At 35.3% G+C, this 16,693-nt stretch overlaps 1 protein-coding gene across 5 annotated transcripts in view; it reads left to right on the plus strand.

Annotated features, from left to right (window-relative positions):
* The window catches only part of LOC150100640 (DCC-interacting protein 13-alpha-like), a 408,578-nt gene that overhangs the window by 145,875 nt on the left and 246,010 nt on the right, over positions 1-16,693 (plus strand). For all 5 annotated transcript variants that reach the window (XR_016549161.1, XM_090401384.1, XM_090401387.1 and 2 more), the window contains one exon: positions 3,280-3,392. Coding sequence is in view for 4 of the 5 variants with exons in the window: in XM_090401384.1 (XP_090257510.1) it covers positions 3,280-3,392 (113 nt within the window). In the remaining variant the exon portion in view is untranslated. The remainder of the gene's footprint in view (positions 1-3,279; positions 3,393-16,693) is intronic.

Below are 16,693 nucleotides of genomic sequence, written 5' to 3' on the forward strand. Positions count from 1 at the left end.
GACTAAGCTCTCATCACTTGTCTTAGTATCTCCCATAATGCAAAGCACATCTCCTTGCAGACATGTATAATGCTATGCATTAAGGGAAGGGCCGCTACCCAGACCGGTTTCGACCTTTATTGAGGTCTCGTCAGTGGGAGCCAGACCCAGAGGTGGTGATACTAACGTGGAAGTAATGGAGAAGTCATATTTACCTATACAAGTTGTATAGCATTATAACATTATATATATAATATTATATGCATAATATAGTATTATATACATAATATTATATACATAACATATATAACATTTTGTATTTATTGCTCAAAAAGATGTCACCAGTTTTTGCCTTTTTTTTTTTTTTTTTTTTTTCCAGTCACCCCTATTATGTCAATCTGGTACTTATCCAGTTCCTCAGCTAGCTCCATTTCTTTGCCATTTAGGCTTCCTATGTTGATAGTACCGATCTTGAACTCTGGTGATATTGAGTTGGGGTGGGTTTTAGGATTTGTTCCAGTAGCTGACTTTTCGCTGTTTGCCCTGGTTCCCTGGCAAAAACAATGGGGGCCTTGTTTAACTGGGTTACTCCCCAGCCGGCATGAAATTTTGTCATGTTGAACCATCATTTGATATTTTGGTTTAAGCCAATAAGAATACAGTCTGCTTGGCTAAATCTCAAATTGCCAGCCCATCCTCGTTCATTCAATGTTCAGGTAGATACCTAACAGAGCGCACCACGAGAAGGTGAGGATTGGACATTAGGTCAGAAGCCCTGGTCGGTTCTCTGCATTCTTTAAAGGCTATGTGGAGGTCTCCTCTTAGTTATATAGCTTTGACCCTTAAGCACCCCATATATTCCTTAGCATCTTTAATTTATTCTGTTGCTTCCATATGAAATTGGCTAACTCACTTTCAACTGATAAAGTCCATGTAAGTATTCCTCTTGTCATGATGAGAATCAAATTCAGGCCTTTTCCAATTATAGTACAAATTGTCCCATTATTCTTCCAACTATGCTACAGAGACAAAATCTAGATTGTATTCATGCCATCTTTTGCACAAGATATTACAGACAGATATCAAAATAACTTTGATGACACTGTATTATTTTAAAAATACAAATAATTGGGTAAAGTTTAATTGTGTAATACTACTGCTTGGTATGCAACACATAATAGTGTTGTAGGACAGAATTTTTTAGTTTAATATCAGTTCTGTATATCTGCTATTGTAATTAAGGTATTGAAGAGATGGTTTAGGATTTAAAGTATTTTTTATGATGGTTATCATTGGTTTGTAAAGAGTAGATCTTGTTTTAGCAAGCTGCTTGTGTCTTGTGATGAATATGTTGGGTAAGGTACTCTTATACAGTGATATTTTTGGGCTTTGCCAAAGCATTTGATAGTGGCTACATGATAAATTGGTGTATTAAGCTGGGGGGGGGGGAATGGAATGGATAAGAGTTTGATTATATGTATTGGAGATAGGCTCTCTAAACAATACTCTCAAGTTAAGTATAGTGGGACAGTGTCCCAGAAAAGGAAGTTAACCAGTAGTGTTCCATATGGTTTTGTCCTTGGGCCTGCTGTTTAACTTATTTGATAATGATATTTCCTGTGAATTAACTGGGAATCTTCAGTTTTTTGCTGATACTGCAAAGTTGGGGAGAATTATAAGGAGTGTTCCTCTTTTCTGTTGTTAACTCTTCATTGAACAAATGATGGGATTGCAGTTATTTTAATAAGTGTATTATGTTACACTTTAGAGTGCAGAGGTTAAAGCTGTGTACTATATTGATAAAAGATGGTGAGGGTGGTGATCAGCAGCAGTTTGAAGTTTAGAGGGTATGCTGGAAATATTGTAAAGAATTCATGGTTTGTTGGTGCTGTGATAAGGAACACACTGACAAGTAGGTTCCTTTAATAAATTTAGTTTAATCCTTTATCCCAGTGAGAGCAAACACAGTTTGCACCTGAAAATATCTTCAGGACTGAATATAGTGTTGTACTATCTTACCTGGGTAAGTAGTACAACACCAGGCAACTCGTAGCAAAGGTGGAGCAAGCTACCAACACTCCTATTTTGTTTGCTAAAATAAACTTTCAACATCTTTCTCTAAATCCAGAGTAATTTAATAAAAAAAAGGTGGCAAACCTTTTTGGCAACTCCTATAGGTAAAGATGACCTTGCTACTGTTTCTGCCTGGTATCTCCACCTCTGGGCCTGGCTCCCACTGAAGAGACCTCAGTAAAGGTCGAAACTAGTCTGGGTAGTGGCTAATCCCTTAATGCATAACAGTATACATATCCACAAGGAGATGTGTGTTGCATTATGGAAGATACTGGGATAGGAGTGTTGGTAAGATAGTACAACTATCTTACCAAGTGTTTTACTATCTTACAATAGTGTTGTACTATCTTACCTGGGTAAGTAGTATTGTACTACTTACCCAGGTAAGATAGTACAACACTATATTCAGTCCTGAAGATATTTTCGGGTGCAAACTTTGTTTGCTCTCACTGGGATAAAGGATTAAACTAAATTTATTATAGGCTAACCTAGTGAAAAATAAACTTTCAAGTAGGTTCCTTATCATAGTGATTTTAGTGAATTTATATAGTGGGGATTATAAGCAAGTGTTTGTGCCACTGTTTAAAACACTGTGCAGATTAGACTTGGATTGTTGGGCTCAAATTTGGTCACCTGCAATTTCCATTGTGGTCTGAAAACACTGGAAAAGTCCAGGAACAAGTGAGTAAAGCAGTATCAAAGAAGTTCCAGAATGTTTGGTTATGGGGAGGTTGAGAGAAGGTAAATTTACAGAGTTTGGTGGAAGAGATAAGGTAATTTAAGTTAGTGAGAGGATTTTAGTGAATTTATACAGTGGGGATTATAAAAAAAGAGTGGTGGGTGAGAAGAAAAGAGCAAAAAGTCGTCATTCCTGAAAGTTGTGTGATGGTGAGAGGAATGTGTTGTGAATTCTGAGAGCATGAATGAGTAAGTATGATATGTCACCTATAGGAAGGTTTTCCACTTGGTTACAAAGTAAAATCAAGTTGACAAGAAATATAATTTCTTGTCAACTTAAAATCCCCTCAACTTTTAGGGGATTTTAGTGAATTCTTTCTGATAAATTATATTTCTTGTCAGAAAGAATATAATTTGTCAACTTTGTTGCTTGTCGAGAGAGACCTTTCATGATGAGTCTTTTGAACTCATAGGGGTTTGTTGTGTTCATAATAATAATAATTCATTAATCATTTCAAGATTCAGAGAGCATTTTTATGTATTCAATAGAATTGGAACATGCAGTTACAAAATTCTGCAAAATTTCAAAGAAGAAGGATGGAGAAAAATTGAGACATGAAGCTAATGAGGAAGTATATAACACCAACAAAAAGTTTCATCAGGTATTTATAGTTGATATTTTATACTTTATTCTCGGATTAGCAATATGAATTGAATAATATTATATATATGTATATATATATATGTTACGCACAAATTATGAAATCACACAATCCATGAACTGTATAACACACTTGTACAGTTCATGGAATGTGTAGAATTTTGAAACGAGCATTATGTTTTCTGCTCATTTCATGAATTGAGTACATAGTAACAGTAGCAGTGCATGAGCATCATGTGTGGAAACTCGTGATAAACTGGTGAAGAGCATTTCTTATTGGTTGTTGCTGCTGCTGCAAGTTGCTGTAGTTGCAGGATCCCCCGCGGCATATATGATATGTGACGATTAGGTTTTAAAGAGCATTTCTTATTGGTTGTTGCTGCAAGTTGCTGTGTTTTTAGAAGATTTTTTGTAATAGTATTAGTCAAGTGTTACAGTAAATTTGTACAACATTACATCAGAATTCCTTTTGTTGTATTTACTAAGGTTAGTTTCTCATTGGCATGAGTTGCAGGACCCACGGCTTATATGATATGTGACTATTAGGTTTTAAAGAGCATTTCTTATTGGTTGTTGTTGCAAGTTGCATCTTACATAATATGTGACGATTCGTCACTATTAACTTAATAAAGTGATATTTTAGGTTTTAAACATCCATATTTGTTAAATTTTGGATCCCTATATACAAAATGGAAGATTTGGAAAACGTCGTTAGAGAATGTGAAATCTTATGGAATAATGAATTCGAACAATATGTCATAAACCTTCTAAATGATAATAGATCTGGCTTTAAAAGAAGTAGACAAGAATATCATCTTAGAAGTAAGTACACCATATCAAATTTAATGGGTGTGTAACGAAAGTAGTGACAAAAAAGGGTTGATTTATGGCAACAAAAGAATCCGCTATTCTATCATTCATGATATTCATCTCTCTACTGGTCACAAAGGCTAGTCAAAAACTCCCACAAGAAAATAAATGGAAAAGTACGCTAACATTCCACGACGAATTGTTTCTGAATTAATGTGAAAGATGCACAGAGAAACTAAAAAGGAAGGAGACCATTAAAGGATCGTCGTTAGACCTATTACCAAAAATGACATGAATCAAAGGGGTCGGGTAGATCTTGTTGACTTTCAATGCTTACCAGATGGGAATTTCAGGTTCATCATGCACTATCAAGAGCATCTGATAAACTTTAATTTGCTTCAAGCGCTGCCTTCAAAAACAGCAAAGGAAGTAGCTCAACATTTATTAGACATTTTTCTCGAGTATGGTGCTCCACATGTTTTACAATCCGATAATGGAAGGGAATTCACAGCTGAAATTATCAAAGAACTACTCTTTGGTCAAACTTGGTTTTAGTGAATGGAAGGCCCAGACACCTGCAGAGTCAAGGATCAGTGAAAAGGAGCAATGCAATGCTTAAAGATTTTTTAGTTGTGTGGATGCGAGATAATAATTCTTCCATTTGGAGTATGGGAATAAAATTTGTTCAGTGGAGTATGAATACTGTATACCATGAAACTATAAAAATGGAGCCTTATAAAGCCCTGTTTGGAATAAAACCTAAAGTGGGTCTTGGTACAAGCCTTCCAACAGAATTTCTGAACAAAATTCAGTCGGGAATTGAAGAGAATTTCATGGATATGTTAAACTACACTGACACCAAAAATATATCCGAGCAAGTACCAATTCCAGAACAAAATGAAAATTCATTTATTGGGGCAAATGTAACTATAAATAATCATAACAATGAAGAATACATTGAATTATATGAACAATCTATTACAAATAACAATGAAACAGCACAAGTCATGAATACGATTTGATAGATGAAACCAGAAAATTGAATGGAGGAATTCTTGATGATTCATTAAGCAATCAGAGTCTAATTTTTTCAGATACTGACATTGATGACCTCCATCCAGTGGTCAAGCTGAGGAATATTGCAAGTCAGAACATGAAGCATATCGCTACAAAAAATGGTGCAAAGAACAAACAAAAAACTAAAAGAAGTGGATATTGGAGATTGTGTAAATGTGTTTGTACCATCTTTTGATCGTGGTCGAGGAAATCCGGCAAACTTGATTGGAGTAGTTCTTGACAGGAAAGAAGGAAAATACAGAATTGGTACCAAAGGTGAAGTTATTGAAAAAACTGGCTTCAGAGAAATTGTTTTGAAAAGGTTGATTTTCTGGGATTATCTATAAATGAAGAACTATAGACCTCAACATCAGAGCTCTAGTTCGCCAACTTTCTGTTGGTAATGGACAAGGATTCGAAAGATGCTCTTGTAAAACATGTTGTACAAATAAGAAATGTAGCTGTTTTAAAAATCAAGTTCTTTGTAACTCTTCATGCCATCCAAACAAGTCTTGTGAAAATTCTTAATTATTGTTTACTTGTTGGTTGTAACGAAATTTGGTAATAATATTTTTCTTGTGTTTTGTCAAAGTACATAACTATTTTTATGTAATAGAAGTTTTTGAATTAAAACTATTTTATTACTCTTCACCTGTTTATCATCTATTTATATGCTGTAACTATGCACCCAATTCATGAAATGAGCAGAAAACGTAATGCTCATTTCATGAATTGTGCAAAATTCTACACATTCCACGAACTGTATAAGCATATTATACAGTTCATGGAATGAACAAAAATGTTGCGCATTCCGTGAATTGTGCGATTTCATAATCTGTGCGTAACATATGCTGTAACTATGTACCCAATTCATGAAATGAGCAGAAAACGTAATGCTCATTTCATGAATTGTGCAAAATTCTACACATTCCACGAACTGTACAAGCGTGTTATACAGTTCATAGAATGAGCAAAAATGTTGCGCATCCCATGAATTGTGTGATTTCATAAGCTGCACATGATATATACATGAATGATATATACTGTCATCACAAATGGCCTGTGCAAAATAAGAAAATTGGATTGTACTCAGTACTTCTTGGTGTAAACCCAAATGTAGCCTCGATTCTCCACTGGATAATTAATTTTCACAAAGTAAGAGGGATAACATTGTAAAAGTCTCATATGATCATGATTTGCTAGCCTAGTTAGCTGAGTGGTTAGCATCTTGAGACACTTTCCAACCAACAGGCTGTATATTTACTATGGGCATGGATGTTTGTGATTATCTTTAGGTGGGAGATGAATTTCATCGTTCAGTGTGTGATCACTGCTCTACTTATTGGAGGTCTGAAGTGGTGTGAACAAGCTCTATGTTTGGTCTCCGAAGCAGGGTTTCTGGACTATGTAAAAAATAAAATAAAATACTATGCCCTGTTTATAGTAGTTTTCCTATGCAGTAATCTTGTGATGTGCATTTGCTGTATTATCAAGAGCAGTTTTGTCACATTACAGTTCGTTCTCTCAGGATTATATGGTAGTCAGCATCACTGTGCACAAATTATGGAGGAAAAACACATGTTAGAGCAATTACTTTTCTTAAAATGAATGTTAAGTGAGAATGTTATATACTCAATTGGGAAGCAAATTCTATACATTCCATGAATCAAGATGGAATCTGCAGTAAAGTTCTTTTTCTTGGAAGTACCTTTAGAACTTCCTTAGTTAATTGTGCTTCATTGTCAGAGCAATTATCTTCATGCCCACTTCTTCAGTGAAGGAAAGATGTTTTTCATGAAACATGCTTGCAAGAAAAAGGTATATGCAAGCATAATAGTCAAGTGAGAGCTTCACCTTCTTTTGGTAATTAAATTGTAATGGGATTTTATTGTAATTTTAGAGATAAGGCTGATTGAATAAGTAGAAGTAATAAAAAATGTTGTTGTGGTTATAGCCTTTTGGCTGTTTAGGGGCAGCTATATATATGCCACCATCTAGAAAAATGACTATGAGCATGGTGGTTCCCCGTTGCCTTCCTTACTGTGCTATATCCTATGACTGCACCCTGTATGTTCACGGGGCCGGTTTGCCTGCTTGCAGGATGAAAAACCCCAGATAAACTGGTGGAAAAAACCCTGCTGTCCACACCCAAGACCGGCTAACTTGGCTATGACTGAGGAAGATCCTTAAGCTCCTCACATCGCCAACGGAAATCGAACCTGGGACACTCCTTCCCCAGACATGTGGTTGTAAAACTACTAGTAAAACTGACTAATAAAAAAATAAAGGAAGATAAAAAAAGGCAGTGATGGAATAAATGCTGCAAAGGGAAGTTCCTATATAGTCAAGTGAAAACTATAGAAGATTTAGCTGAATGCTATATTCACTATCTTTGTGTATTTGATATTATCCTTGAAAGATTCTTTGAGCTCACATTATACAATCTATAGAATGTCCATATAAATTTATATATATAGAATTAGAAATTATTTACTAATTGCTATTTTACAGAGAATATGCTAGATCTCCTTAGAGGATAGAGAATAACTTAATATTTAGAATTGTAGTTATACATATATAATTATTTCCAGCAATATTTTAATTTTTTTATATTTGAGCTTCATTCTTTGGAAAAACAGAACATGCTAATTTTGAAGTCAATGCACCATCACAGGTATGAATCCAAAACATTCTAACCAACTAATAAATAATTGCAAATATAGTTAACTTGCTCTCCACAACAGAATCACTATAAACATTTGTATATTGAGAAGGTGGATTAATACACTGTTGTCCTAAACCTAATGACAATGCTATTTCAGAAGATTACAACTGCAAATTCAGACAGATCAGCTTGTGGCAATTTGTATAACTGATGATCTCAAGTTCATTTTAGAAATTATGGATTTTACAACCGTGTTATAAATAACTTTTAATATCCCAACGTTTCGATCTTCATATTAAGATCATCATCTGGAGCATATACAAATATACAGGACAAGCTAAGTTACATTACGTACAGTAAGCTAGAGAAACAATGAATTGATCACAAGTTATTCTACTGGCATGACCTCTAGTGAAAAAAAAAAATGAATTATTTATAAACTACATCAAGCTAAATTCTATTTATGATAACATGAATAAACATTCTTTCTTACAGATAGTTTTCTTTCAGTAACAATGATGTCCTATTTTTAGCATTACAATTGTTATTTTTGATTTAGGATCGTGGATTTTCTACAGTCCTGTTTATAGTTGCTCTTAGAGAGGAAGGTTCCGTGGGTTGAATATACGCCTTCCATATGTTTGGGATTTTTAGACCATCATTATTGTTCAGATTGGGGTGGTTGGTAATAATCTCACAGGCTTCCTTAAATTTGCATTCATACCATGTTTTGGTGTGATGTAGACAACTAGTGCTTTTCCAGTCAATTGTATGTAAGGTGTTCAGGGCATGATCAGAAAGGCCAGCTTCACCATAATTATTATATTTAATGTGTCGTTTATGTTCTTTTTTGTCTGATAGGAATTGCGCATCCTGTTTCTCCTATATATGGTATGTTTATTATTACATCACACCTCCAGGGAGTCCAAAGACTCATCGAGGGAGGACATCTACTCTACAAATCTTCGTCTCACTACTCCACCAACCTTCATCATCTAACACCGACGCCATCTACCGCCTACTGCCACCACTAGTACTTTCACAGACAATCACAACATCCATGCCCACGGTGGGATTCGAACCCGCAGCCTTTTGGCTGGAGAGCGGATACGCTAACCAGATTGCCAAAAGGAAGACGTGTGACAACTCGGCCAACCAGACCGGCAATTACAGGTGCAATAAATACGGTATACTCCAGGGTGGGCCAGCAGAAGGAGTGGGTCAGCTGAGTAAGCTTTTTAATTTTGCAGGAGGTTTAAAGGTGGCTTTGAGGTTGTATTTTTGTGGTATTCTGTTTATTTCATCTGATGTCCCTTTAATGTAAGGAATAGTTATAGTTTTATTGTAGTCTGGTTTGTCTTTGCTTTTTATTGAGGTCTTGTAGAGAATTTTGTTAATAGTGTTTTGGCTGTACCCATTTTTTTGAAAAGTATTGCTGATTACTTTAAATTCGTCTTTCAGTGCCTGTTCACTGGAGCAGATCTTCAGAGTCCTGTTTTTTAGAGTATTAATGACACCTAGGTTTTGTGTTGGGTGGTGATAGGAGTTTATGCATATATATTGGCCAGTATGTGTCGGTTTCCGGTAAACAGTGAAGGAAAGATTGCCAAAAGGAAGACGTGTGACAAGTGTATCTAGAAATGGAAGTATGTTCTTTTTTTTTTACTCTCAATTGTGAACTGTATGTGTTTGTGTTGTTTGTTTGTTTGTTTAGGTGGCTAAGGAATGTGTCTAGTGGCCATGGGGCCAGATCACGAAAACGTTGTCAATCAACGTATCTAAGCCAGACTTTGGGTTTTAAAGGAGAGGAACCTAAAGTAAGTTGCTCAAAATGTTCCATATAAAAGTTAGCAATGGGGGGGGGGGGAGATAATGGTGAGCCCATGGCTGTGCCTTCTTTTTGTAGGCAGAGCATTTTACCATACAAAATAACCAGAACGCAATACATGTGCAAAGAGTGCCATGATATCTGGAGGGAATTTGTTCTGTAAAAGGAGGATTGTGTCATTGATTGGGACATTCGTAAAGCAGGCAGAGACGTCAAAACTGACTAATAAATCATCTTTTTCCAATGTAATGTCTTTGATGATGTTTATGAAGTAGTGTGTGTTTTTGACTAAAAGAAAGGATGATCTCAAGTAGAAAGCAGGTAGACATTCAAATTTTAAAATCACAAACAAAGGGATCATGTAGTTGCTCTCAACAGGATTAAAGGCAAAAAAGGCTGCACTAAATAAATTGTGTTGGTCTTTCTGCCAGTTGGAGATGGCACTTGATCTGGTATGAAAGTGGTACTGCTTACCATTGTGAGAATGTTCTTGAAAGTGATAAATACTTTGATATTGCTGTATCACGAAAGAGAAAGGTCACTAGTGGTGTGCCGCAGGGGTCATTTTTGGGACTATTGTTGTTTTGTATGTTAATGATGTTGGGTTGGGTTTAACTAGAATATTTGATTTGATATCCACCTGTTTGCAGATGATGCAAAACTGGAGAGAGCAATGCAAAGTCAAGCAGATATTATTGCCTTACAAGAGGACTTGAATAGATTGCATGAATGGAAACTGTCAGTTCAATGTTGCAAAGTGAAAGGTTTGAGATTTGGTAAGCAACGATGGGATGCAATGTATACACTTGGTGGGGAAACTTTAATGGAAGTAAAGGAGATGAGAGATCTAGGAGTGATGGTGGATGAGGACCTGAAATTCAAAGGTCACATTGCACAAGTTGTGAAAACATCACATCGGATAATGGCAGTGATGCAGAGGACCCTGACATGCAGAAATAGAGAGGGTAGCCATTGTATAAGGCCTTGTTCAGACCTCATATGAATTATCGTGCACAGATTTGGTTGCTGGGTTTTCATGCTGGCAAGGATATGTTGGAAAGAGTCCAGAGAAGATTCATAAAAGTAGTCAGTGGTCTTTGGAATGTGGAGTATGAGGACAGATTGAGAGAATGTAAGTTGCAGAGTCTCGTGAATTGGAGTAAGGGGGGGGGTATGTTGAGAGATGTTGAGACATAAGTTTGTCAGGGGTTGTTATTGGGACTATGACATGGAGGAGATTTTTCATAGATTGGGAGTGGGGAGTATAACAAGAGGCCATTGCTGGAGACTGTATAAAGAGGGTGTGAACAGAGGAGTAGGTTCTTTGCATGGAGAGTGGTTGGTGAGTGGAATGCATTGCCTGAGTGTGTTGTGGGTGTAGACACATTGAATCAGTTTAAAGCACAGTTGGATGAGCATTGTGTGCAATAGTGTGTATCTTCCACGATGAGTCTCTCCATGGAGGTCAAATGTTAATAATAATAATAATACTGCAGTGCTGGGGTCATGGTGTGGGGAGGCATTATGCTTAATGGTCATGCTGAGCTACATGCCTGAAAAAAGGGACTATGACTGGTGAATGATATTGCAACAAAGTTCTTGAATGCCATGTTCAATTATTCCATGGTGCTGTAGGTGAAGAATCCATTTTTATGAATGGCAATGCCACAGCACATTGTACGTGAGCAGTGGTGATACTTCTGAAGACAGAGGATATTAATTGAATCGAGTGACCAGTATGCTCTCTGCAGACCTCAACCCCATAGAACATGTTTGGGATGCAATAGAGAGATGTATTGCTGCTTGAAATTCCCCTCAAGAAAACAAACAAGGTATTTTTTTCTTGCCTTGAAGGAGGAGTTTGCCAATTTTCCTCAAGAACTCCTGAATCACTTGGTGCTAAGCACAGTACGACATTGCGAGAGCTGCAATGCAGTTCAAGATGGACATATTTCATACTGAAATGTTTCTCTGCATAGTTTTCTATAAGTACTGTACATTAATTCTTTAACTATGTGTCCTTAGGAAATTTATAACTTTTGCTCAAAATGTATTGCAATTTCATTTGCATGAAATTTGTAATAGATTTTTTTGTGTATGCTGGCAATAAATTTATGTCCACATTTGGCTGTAATCATGAAAATTTTTTCATATACAGATAAAATTGTAGTTCATCCATAGCTTTTGGACACCAGTCTATAACTGGTGTCATTGAGAAGATTGGTTTTGACTTCACTACCTATATATTCTTTTAGGGTTTATATTTACCCTTTTGATAAAGGGTAAATATAAACATTTCTTGGAGATGATAATAATAATATTGAATCATATTTTAAATATGAAAAAAAAAAAAAAAAACTTAAATAGAAGAATAGTCAGAATTTCACTTGTTAATTATCCTTAGAAATAAGTTGGTAGATAAGGCAATAATTTTTCTGTGCACTTGCCCGTTAAGATATCCAACATATTACAGTAACTTTAAGAGTTTATTAATTTTAGAGTTTTCAAATGCTAATGAAGTAAGTTCATTAGCATTTGAGGAAGTTACATCAATACTTCCAACGTAATAAACAGTTTCTCAGTATTATAATAGCTCACCAGCTATAGCGTTTAAGTTAAGTGTACCATTTTAAAGTGATTAAAGAAAAATCACTTTAAAATGGTCTGTATTTCATCAATTTAGAGTAGGTTTAAAAGATAAATTAAAGGAAGAAGTTTATAAAAAAAAAAAAAAAAAAGAAAGAAATATGGAGGAATGTTATCAAGCTGTTAGAGAAAGAGAAGAAAGTCTTAAAAGTATATACCAACAAGTATATTCTTTGGGACACCATGATTCTCATACAACTAATGCAGAATGTGATAGTCAAGAAGAAGGTCAAAACCTACTTTAATGAAAAAAGAGAAACATTTTATGAAGAAAAATTTTGAGGATTCGAATCAAATTATGGATGATACTTTAGAAGACGGTATTCAGGTAAAATCCATAACTGGAAGGCATGTGTTTATGCTGCTGGGTATGCCAGTAGATGACGTTAGTGAAATAGATAACTGTTGCTAATCCCCCTCTCCCAGTTATAAGGGATGTGAATAATTTTGCATTAATCCTGTGTTACTACCAGAGGAGAAGAAATTGCCATTATCACAATTTTCTGGTATATATGTTCATGGGTTGCACCAGATATTATGATAGTCTAACACAATTTTTCATGACTAGTTTCCTATTAAGTTTTCTTCTGCACTGGTCTGTCATTTGTGATCAATTTTTTTTCACTCTTCTAAACACATTTAAGTTGATGTCATTCCTTTGACATCAACTTAGCTATATCCTGGGTTTCATGTGGCTTTTTTTTTTCCCCCTTGCTATCCTGACCTTGAATATACCTGCTTTGTTAACCTTTTCTGTTCCATTCTGTTTTAAGTGACCATCCTGCTCACTTGCTTCCATTTTTGAATGCTAATAATATCAAGTTCTTTTCTGATGTTTCTATTTTTAACATGCTTTCTCTACTGAAACCATGTATTTATTCCTCTAATTTTCCTCTTCAAAAATTTTTATCATTATCTGTCAACTTTTTTTAGTGTGGGTCTCAGGTATATATGTTAAAACTGGTTTAAGCACACTTTTTTTGTATTCTGCTAGAGTAGTCTTTTGGCTGATTTCTCTCCTTTTCCATGTAAATATATTAAACTGGCTTTGTGTTGTACCACCCTTATGGTTTTTTTTTTTTTTTATGCCTAATTTTTATCTTCTAAAATTCTTGTATAAATTATTATATGATATGTAACCAGTTTATTGGTCAAGAATGTAGTTTTGTATTTTTCTTCTTGTTTTCATTGTTTTAATCTATTATTGCTGATATTTGAGTTAAAGCAAATACAGGCAAGCGTTTGGATGGCTGATACCCACCTCATTATATAAGGATCAGAGTTAGGTAACTGGCAGGAGATCTCCACATTACAAAGATGGCTTGGTTGTTTGAAATTTAGTCAATCAAATTACATTCCATATTGGCATCTTTAATTTATGGTATAACCAAGTGGAAAAACTTCCAACAGTACAGTCTTCAGTTGGTTCAAGCAGAACATGTTTATGAATTTTTGATCAACCATAGATTATATTAATTGTGCATATGTATCAACCTTATCTACTGTACTGTGGTACCACTCTTATACGTGTGGTTGTATCTCTTTTGAAATCCGTTGTTGTTATTCTACCTTTTTTTAAAATTGTCAGTTACAATGAAGATGATCTGCAAATTTCAGACTGAAATCTTTGGTTTAAGAAGAGAAGAGAGACAAGTATTAAGAGAATTGGAAGTGAAAGAAACAGAGGTGTATCAATTATTGGTTGAGTTAGATGTGAATGAGGTTGTGAGTATGGAATACATATCACCACATATTCTTAAGGAATGTGCACCACAGTTGGCTATTTCCTTGACCTGGTTATTTAACGAATGTCTTAAAGTGGGTAGGGTTCCTAAGACAGAAGTCTCCAACTATAGGCTAGTCTGTATGACTGCAGTTGTGGTCAAGGTGTTGAAGAGATTGGTAAGGAATAGAATACAGAATTGGGTTCATGGACAGTATGAATTTGTGCAGGATAGGTCCTGTTTTAGTAATTTACTTGCATTTTATGATAAGGTGACAAGAGCATTAGATAAAGGAGAATCATATGCAGTGAACTTCATATAAATAGTTTTTTTTTTCTTTCAGATTAATCTGTTATATGTCAGGATTAAATATTTTCAGCTCTTACATTTCAGTCTTCTGAGATGCTACTAACTCAACTTTGCAAAAGTGTTTGATAAATTACCACATAAGTTGGTGTACAAGATGCAGAGGATTAGAATAGATAGTATATTGGTTAGATGGACAGAGATTGGCACTCTGAATGATACCAGCAGGTTATGTATGATGGAGCAGTGTCCCAAAAAAGGATGGTAACCAGTGGTGTGCCACAGGGTTCTGTTCTTGGGTCCCTGCTGTTTAACTTCTTTGTAAACAATATATCATGTGGACTGACTGGGGATCTTTAGTTATTTGCTGATGATGCAAAGTTGGGAAGAATTATAAGTGGCACTGCTGATGTTAATTCCCTTCAGGAAGATTTGAATAGACTTTTTACTTGAACAAAAGAGTGGGGTTGTAGTTTTATTATCAGTAAAACTACAACCCCACTGGAGAATTGTCAGTGATGGAATGCATTATCAGAATGTGTTGTTAATGCAAGAAGTGTTAAGGATTTTAAGATTCTATATGATAAATATGTTGTCAGTTGAATGAACCTTCCACAATGAGTCTGACTCATAAGAGTGAGTTAATAATTAAACTCACTCTTATCTTCATGTTCATATATACATGAGGAGGGTATGGAAAGTTCTGATAAACACCAAGAACAAAAATGATAATGAAGCAACTGATATAATCATAAGAAAGAACATACAAGGATATAAGAATATAAGAACAAAAGTCACCTTCTGCTATTCTGCTACTAGTATGTTCTTTCTTGTGGTTATATATATCAGCTGCTTTAATATCATTTTTGTTCTAGGTGTTATCAGGACTTTCCAGAACCCTCCTCCTCGTGCGTGTGTGTGGGTGGGGGGGTAGTTTTATGTATGTATAGAAGATAGAAATCATTTGAGAAAATTTAATAATAATAGTAAGATATCTGTTCAGGACATGGACTTAATTTGTTTACTTTCAGTTATAATACAATATGACACACAAAAAAAAGTGCTGAATAACTACAATGATATATGCTCTGGAGTAAACTTGTTTATTAACAAAGAAATATATGTTTACACGTGATATGTACATCCATAACTATCATGGCATCTTGGTTGAATAAAGCATTAAGGATGATAGATTATGTGCTGAAAATGGGCACCTTGTCTTTCAGGTCAGGTTGCATAGCACATGTGTAGGTTCTCTGTCATTTGGGAGAATAAGGAATAAAATTGATATGTATGGCAGATGTCCCAGTCCTTGTTCTCCCAAATGACAGAGAACCTATACATGTGCTATGTACATTGCAGCAGGACACTCCCTGTAAATCAATTAAGGCGATGATGACACTGTTGCTTGGGACACCCTTACGGAAATAATGAACAATCTGCTCACAAACATGTCATAAGTCTATGACATGTTTGTCATAGGCTTATGACATGTTCATGTTCATAATGAAACCACCATACTGTAATATGCATATTTTGCTGCATTCTATATCTCAGCAAGCAAGTATATAATAGTACATAAAATTAGCCACTGTGTTGCTGCAGCATATACTAAGAGATGCTCGGAGAAATCCTATGCTAATTTTCAACTGAAAAATATTAAGGTTGTGGTTATGCCAACTCCTCCACAATTTTATATTTAGGCACAGCATATGAAGGCTCTGGTAGTAAAATATGACCTATCAGTAAAGGTGGGGAAGTGCTAGTGGGCCCAGCCAGAAAAATTTGTGAAACACTATTATAGGCAATCTGAAAATGTGCTTTGTTGTCAGGGTTGTATATATGTTGACCAACTTAAAAATTTGTTCATTTGAGATCATCATCAATCATCATTTTTGTTTAATTAGCACCAAATCTGCTTTCCTTAACCATTGAAACAAGCAACACAGATGCACATAGTTCATGATAGAAACAGAAAATCAAATTCCTTACCACTCTTGGGATATGCCTGTAACTTGCCTTCCATTGAGCTCTCTCTCATTCAGTGTATATTGCAAATTTTTACACACTGGTAAATTTATACATATGTATACTCCTATCAGCCCAACACAAAAGCAGTAGCAATTTGCTCCAATGAATATGATCTCAAAAAAAGAACTACAATGGGTCCACCTTTGTGAGAAATGATATAATGCAAATGCAGTATATTGAAAAAAAAAAAAAGATAACACTAAAACAACAGTAATTGCAGCAAAGTTATATCTTAT

Source organism: Typopeltis vanoorti, chromosome 12, assembly GCF_054136105.1.
Source record: "Typopeltis vanoorti isolate ZY-2024b chromosome 12, IOZ_Tvanoo_1.0, whole genome shotgun sequence".
Lineage (NCBI taxonomy): Eukaryota > Metazoa > Arthropoda > Arachnida > Uropygi > Thelyphonidae > Typopeltis > Typopeltis vanoorti.